The sequence below is a fragment of the Callionymus lyra genome, chromosome 8 (genome assembly GCF_982586985.1).
Source record: "Callionymus lyra chromosome 8, fCalLyr1.hap1.1, whole genome shotgun sequence".
Classification (NCBI taxonomy): Eukaryota; Metazoa; Chordata; class Actinopteri; order Syngnathiformes; family Callionymidae; genus Callionymus; species Callionymus lyra.
Window position 1 is genome coordinate 6,254,819 of NC_141825.1, and position 7,682 is coordinate 6,262,500.

The following is a 7,682-nucleotide window of genomic DNA, read 5'->3' on the forward strand; positions in this document are numbered from 1 at the left end:
AGAGCTCTGGAGGGTTTGTGGCAACATTCTCTCACAAGCGAGGCGATAAAACAAGCCATCAAACACTCTGGACGTACAATCGTGGGCATTGTTCGCCCGTTTGAGGCTCCGCTGCTCAAAGGGAACACCATTCTGGACTCTAATCCTCGGTGAGTGTCGGATCTTCAGGTTGATTGGTAGGATCAGGAGTGTAGGGGTGTGTGTGGGGGGGTAACCTCCCACATTTGCATGTACACCGGGTTTGAAAGGCGAGCCAGTCGGTCGTGGGTGTGTGTGGCGTCTCTGCGATGAAAGGTGAGACACTTAGAAGGACCTCTGGGTGAGACGTGGGTGGAGTCCAGACGGATTATTCCGCCACAAATCCAATGACTAAACAATGACCTCAGAAGCTCTTCTCACTCACCGCTGGAGTGAAGGAGTGTGAGGCGACACCATGTTGGAACTCTGGTTCAAGAGTTCATGGAGACATATTGAATAAAAAAAAGTGTAGAAGACGTGAAGTTCCTGACTTCGTCACTTGACTTATTTTGAACATAACTAAACATGTTGTTCTTCGTTGAGTTCAGCATGTTCTGCTCAATGTTCTGATGACGTTTTCCTTCAATTTGTGTTCATGGTTTCAATGCTCTTCAATCTTCATGTTCTACTCCACGTTTGTCATTTACTTCATGTTCTTTATCTCCAAATTGTTCGTGTTTTTCTGCTTTATTTAATTCTTTACGTTATTCATGCCCTTCTTTTTTCATCATCTTGTTCTTCTCCATATTAACCATGTTCATCTTCTCCATACTATTCATGTTGTTCTTCTTGATGTTATTCATCCTCTTGTTCTTCTACTTATTATTCATGTTCTTCTCTATATTATTCATGTTGTTCTTCTTGATGTTATTCATCCTCTTGTTCTTCTACTTATTATTCATGTTCTTCTCTATATTATTCATGTTGTTCTTCTTCATGTGCTTCATCATATAATTCATGTTGATCTTCATCTTTTCCATATTATATTATGTTGTTCTCCTTCATGTTCTTCATCCTCTTGTTCTTCTACTTATTATTCATGTTCTTCTCTATATTCTTCATGTTGTTCTCCTTCATGTTCTTCATCTTCTTCATCATATAATTCATGTTGATCTTCATCTTTTCCATATTATGTTGTTCTCCTTCATGTTCTTCATCCTCTTCTACTTATTTTTCATCTTCTTCATCTTCTTCTCTATATTATTCATGTTGTTCTCCTTCATGTTCTTCTTCTTCATTATCTTCATCATATAATTCATGTTAATCTTCTTCATCTTTTCAATATTATTTGTGTTGTTCTCCTTCACGTTCTACATATAATTCATGTTGTTCTTCTTCATGTTCTTCATCTTCATAACTTCATTAAATTAATGATGTTGTTCTTCTTCATGTTTTTTAACATTATTCATGATGAACATCTTCATGTAATTCATGTTGTTCTTCTTCATGTTCTTCATCTTCATATCTTCATCATATTAATGATGTTGTTCTTCTTCATGTTTTTTACATTATTCATGATGAACATCTTGATGTAATTCATGTTGTTCTTCTTCATGTTCTTCATCTTCATATCTTCATCATATTAATGATGTTGTTCTTCTTCATGTTTTTTACATTATTCATGATGAACATCTTCATGTAATTCATGTTGTTCTTCTTCATGTTCTTCATCTTCATATCTTCATCATATTAATGATGTTGTTCTTCTTCATGTTTTTATATGATTCATGATGTAAATCTTCATGTTCTTCATGTTGTTCTTCTTCATGTTCTTCATCGTATCATTTGTGTTGTTGTCCTTCATGTTCTTCATCTAATTTAGTTGTTCTCTTGTTTGTCATGCACGTTCTACTCTTCCAGCTTCTTTTTGGTTTTAAGTGTTCTTTTAATTTGTTTTACTCATGTTAATGTTTCATTTTCTTTTCCCTCTTGTTTTTACATCTTCATGTTGTCATTGATCTCCAACATTATTGGTCCACAACTGTCTCTCCACACGTCCTTCTTCTACACCAGTCGGCGCCACTGTGGGAGCAACTGTCCGCTCACACTTGAATTCATTAGTCTACAGTTTCCGAAAGACAAAAATGCGGCGCATTGAGTCTCCTCTTTGCTTTCTGTCACGGGGAGAGCTGTGACCTCTCGAGACCCTCGTCCCATAAAAGCCCTTAATCCCCCAATTAAAGTTTTAATTAAGCCGACTGACACTTTATATTGGCGCCGTAAACGTGCTTTGAGCCGGCGAGCCCAGAGGTGAGCGCTTTATTGCCTCCTCTTTGTGGCGCGCTGATCCACCGCACAAGACCGCCATAGGTTTCTCATTACCCGCCGCCTTCGATTCAAATGTTTCATTAACTGCCGCTGAAATCCGAGCTACAGACGGAGACCGTCGGAACCAAAACACCTGCTCCGGTTACAGATTCATCCTTGTTAGCGTCATGGTGGTCCGTCACCATGACGCTGATGTTGAACAAACTTTGTGCGTCGACTGTGTCGACCGACACTTGTATTTGCTAAACATCTCCATCTCTAGCGCCCCCTTCCTACAGTTTAAGACATTTTTATGATTTTCCTTGATTCTCTGAGACTCCTGTCTTTGTCTAATGTGTCTTTATTTTTTAAAGTATTTATTTTATTGAGTATTGTTTTAATTTTTTAAGCGCTTTGTAACCCTGGTCTGGAAAACGCTCTACAAATATAAATTACTTACTTACTACTTAATTACTTACATTTTCTGAAACTTGATTAAATCAAATAAACCAGAAAATGGATTCTTAGCTTATTTAAATATTTTTTGATGATTTTAAACTTGCGATGCAGCAAAAATAAAACTTGAGAAAGTACTCTATGAAAATATTTTTCATCCATCCATCAGTCCTTTGATCATCCACTTTGATTTTTTTAAATTAAAATGGTATAAATCTACAATATTCAAAAGGTTGGGTATCAAAATAATAAAATAAAGTAGTAGACGAAAATAGTACTTAGAAATTACCTTTTTTTGAATATATGTCTTTTAATGAAAATGATTTAATCTATAAAATTAAAAAAGCTATAATTGGAAAAACAAAAATGAATGAATGATAAATAATAATAATAATAAAATACTACACAGTAGGCGGAAACAAAAAACAACATTTATTTAATCTTAAAACCTTTCTTAAGAATTTGAATATGAGTATAGGAGTGAATGCCAGAATGAAAAGCCAGAAAGAAAGTAGCTTTCACTGCAGCACTCGTTGTGCAAGCGATGACAAATTCTTTGAAAGAATTGCGGATCCAGACGGTCGAAATATTTGAGGTTACGAGTTAAAGTAACGGAGAAACACAACTACTATGAAAACTGTGAACATACCACGCCCCACCACAGCGCGTCGGCGTAGCTGGAGAAGCCGGTCTTGCCCTCCTCGTCCACGGCGTCCTTCTCAGCCAGGTACACGAAGTACGAGGAGAAGATGAGGCCCAGGAAGCCAATGTACAGCGTGGTGATCAGCTCCTGCAACAACGTTCACGGTAAAGTTTAATAAGATGACGCAGTAATTTAAAATCTGGGAACAAATGTTGAGGATTTCTTTGGATCAGGGACGTTAAAGGAAGGTTCTCGGTGTTGGTTCACAAGTCACGTCTTCAGCGCTGAACCAGCAGTGATGATCTTTGGCATCAAAGGGACGTGATCAGGAGATGAACACAAAGTTCCTCAGAGATTAGAGGGAAAAGTTCTCGCGCTCGTCTGTAACTGACGCACCATCTCTCATCCTTATAAGACCAGATCCAGTCGGAAGATTATCTCCGAGTGCAATGGAGGTTAAGAGGCTTATGTATCACACGCACGTTCATTCACACTAGATTAGACCTAACAATGTAATCAAGTGATAAAATAAACTTTTGTTTTATTTCGTCACACTCACAGAAATGTTGAATATCTACCAGATATTCAACATTTTTTTGCAAAGGGACAAAATACACTCATTTTACAGCCATGAAATCATAATAAATCCAACGATTGAAGTCGTAAAATGATGAATGATTTAAAGCTTATTATTTAACTCTTGGTAAACTGGTCTCTTACCTGTCGATGGATGAAGACTACAGATCCCAGAAGCCTCCATGTTCCTCCTTGTCGGTCAACATGGAGCATACGCAGGATCTGCAGGAAACGAATCCCCCTGACAATAAAAAAGCGTTATTTAAAAATAAAAAAAAGGACACCACATATTGACCAACATTTTAAGAAAAATAAATGTACCAGTACCATTAGGTTGAATAAAAAGCCAGTTCAGTTATATAACATGTAATATAGTTTTTAAAATATGGAAAATAACTGTAAAAAAACAAAACAAAAACCAAATGTCCAATTAAAAAAAAAGAATTGACATTAAAGATAACAAAAAAACTATTTTAAAAATTAAAACTTATCTTTTCTGAAGTTTGCAAGAGAAAAGATTAAACTATTTGGAAGAAATGGCATCATATACTAGAAATCAAAGTACTTCATAAGTTAATGTTGGGAAATGAAACAATGAAATGTAAATAATACGGAAAATAATTAATGAAAAGTTGTTGTTTTTTATTGATGGGTGGTGATTGATCTTTTTCAGCAATGATGCAGGGGCCTCTGGAGATAACCCATAGTAACGGCCTATAGAGGGCAGAGCATGCATGAAGTAGAACCTCAGGAACATGACCTTAAGAAGGGCTTAAGATCATTTTCTTATTTCAATTTTTAATGTAAAGAGAGTTTTGTACAAACACACACGGAGTACACGGAGGATAAAACATGTTTTGGGAAGTCACTTATGAATGAAAAAAATGTTGCGTTTTGCGCCGTTACCTGATGGCAGATGTGGCAAACACCTGCCCGTTGGACCCGACTCCCAGCACGATGATGGAGGCGATGACGACGATCAGATCTACGGGAGAAAGTCAAGGATTTGAAGTAAAAAGTGGATCTCGGGGGGGTCGGGTGGGGGTCTCACATCGGGTCAGGTACCTATGATGGATATGGGCTTCCTGATGAAGCGTATGCGCCCTTTGATGCCGGAATACTTGCTCCGACAGCCGGCCGACCACAGCCGGACGAAATACTCGCTGCCGAAGAACAACACCAGAACGATTTCCTGCCGAGAAGAAACGTCACGAGAGTCAGAGACGTCACACACATCGTTGTTAAAAAAGAGTTTAAGGGCGAAGAAAAAAGGTTATTTTAAGGATTTATACCATTACGAACACTAGATTTTCTACATGTGATACTGTTACGGGCCCAGATCTGGTCTAGTCCAGGATCAGTACCAACAGGTGAGTAAAGACCCTGGTGGTCCTGAGAAGACCACCCACCAGACCACGGGTGATGAATCTCGACATCACAGTGTGACTCACGGGTGACTCATGAGTCCTCCACGCGAGCGGCTCCCTAATGGAGTCGGTTGTGATGAGGATCACTTTCCCTGGCCTACGTGGATCCAAAATATTTAGCCGGCGCGAGTTCTTCGGGGGCCGCGTGGGTGGTCATCTCCTGACCACCCCGTGTATGAAACCGGAGCCGGTCGGCTCGACTACAACAACAACACACGCCGCGGGCAGACGCAAGATGACGACCTGTCCGTCATAACAGAAGATATTTAGACTGGAGGACGAAGCTAATAAACCCTTGTTGCAGATCCTTTATTGACGTGGACGCTTAGCCAGAGTCGGGTCTATTCAAGCCAACACTGAAACCGTTTTTTGATCATTACGGTCTGGGTTTTTTTTTCTGAATCAAAATTAGCCTGTGACGCTATTTTGGTCAACTATTTTTAAGAACTAGTGAACTCGTGTTGCAGATACATCAGCCCGAGGCTCCTGCTGAGTCAGCATTACGGTGAGATGTAATTGTAGGTTTCTTTTTTTAAGGATAGATTGATAGATACTGTATTGATTATTCTTTTGTCCAGCAGTAATAAACACATCCATCCAAACATTGTCCTTTTAAATACACTGAACTGAATAAATAAATACATGTAGAAACTAGGGGTGTAAGAAAATATCGACATAATGATATCACGATGTTTTTATTCCTACTAATTCAATAAGTTATGATAAATGAAAGTCAAAGCTCTTTAATTTTGTGTTTTTTAAACTGAAGGTCAGTCCTTGAAAATGATAGCTACATAAAACCTAGATAGAAAGATAGATAAACGTTATTGATCCCTCTGGAGTGTCTCCTATAGATTCATAAAACAAGAAAAAAAAGTGCAATAAAAAAGAAAGTACAAGATGACAAAATCTAAATCTCAAGATAAAGAACATGGATCAAAGAAAATGAAACAAAGATTAACATGGAATATAATCCTCTTTTCCCACCACTCCTGCCCCCAAACTCAGAATTAAACAATCTAATAGCACGAGGAATGAACAAGTCCCTGAGTCTATTAGTGTTACATCATGGGAGGAGCATTCGTGCTCCATCTGCTTCTCTGCTCACTGATGACAGTGCAAAAGATGACCAGAACTAGTTTGTGTATTTTTAATCCCAAAAAATGTTGCAAAATAAATGAGAAAAAATAAATTAATAAAATAAGTTAATACAAGAGAGACATCTTTGTTGGCATATATATATATACATATACAAACTAATTTCAATTCAAAGCAGTTTCCACCAACTGCTGGACGACGAACCAACACCTGTTCGTGAAGCATTCATTATCCAATTCATTTTGTAGTTATTGTTGCCGCCTGAAAGTTTTTTTTTTTTTTTTTTTTTTTTTTTTTAAAAGGACTAGATTTTCTCAAAACCTTTTTGGTCAAGTTAACCTAAAAAGAAAATCCTGTAAACTAGCAACAAGTGAAACAGACACTGACAAGGTGTCAGTTTGATTGACGTCTCCCATCAGATGATTCCCCCGATACATTAATCGACATTTTTTTAGATTTTAGACCCGACCGCTCCGGCGTCGAACCCTCAAACGCAGCCATCAATATCTCCTTGTTCTTGAGTGAAAGACAAAGGCGGAGGAAGCGAGGGAGACGGGATTCAAAGTGCAGAAGCGCTTCAGTGGACTCTAAAGCCGGCGCATGATAATCAGCCTGAAATGCAATTTGTTTTGTTTTTTTTATACCAAATCAGAGACGCAGACGGTGATTCAGAGGTCTGGAGCTCAGCCTCCCGTGACTTCCACATCCATTCAGGCTGACCAACCAGCCGGAGCCTCATTGTTGGTCTGGAAAAGTAATAAACCCTCGTCCCGAGTCTCCGTCGTTCAGTCTATAGAGCCGTGTGTAAATCAGGAGCACCGTCGCTGACAGACAGATGCACTTGTTTACACTTTTATTAGGACACACAGCAACAAGTAACTATTTAACCCTTTGATCACCAGTTACTTACATGTGATTTCCGGGATCCAACATAAATACAAAATGTGTGTTTTGTGGTTTATTTATTTTTACAATGAACAGTTTAAGAGGGAAAAATATTTTTTTTAACAAAACTCGACTAATAACAGGAAATCTAGGAAACGTGTACAATCTTTTATCGTTTAGTTTCAGTGTCGAGTGAATTACAGTGTTTTCTAACAGGTGAGGTAGGACTGTGTGAGAGAAACAAAACTGCCGACTACTTTAATTGAAATAAAGACATTTTAAAAGTCACTTTTTAACGCAATAAGTTCATTTATCATTTCATCATCATCATC

General features: G+C 38.2%; 1 protein-coding gene across 1 annotated transcript in view; it reads right to left on the reverse strand.

The window, feature by feature from the left end:
- kcnq1.2 (potassium voltage-gated channel, KQT-like subfamily, member 1.2) overlaps window positions 1-7,682 on the reverse strand; it is a 164,717-nt gene that overhangs the window by 137,995 nt on the left and 19,040 nt on the right. Inside the window, exons 5-8 of the mRNA XM_087797151.1 lie at window positions 5,006-5,132; window positions 4,847-4,925; window positions 4,085-4,181; window positions 3,371-3,511 (exon numbers count right to left, since the gene is read on the reverse strand). Coding sequence (XP_087653277.1) covers window positions 3,371-3,511; window positions 4,085-4,181; window positions 4,847-4,925; window positions 5,006-5,132 — 444 coding nt within the window. The remainder of the gene's footprint in view (window positions 1-3,370; window positions 3,512-4,084; window positions 4,182-4,846; window positions 4,926-5,005; window positions 5,133-7,682) is intronic.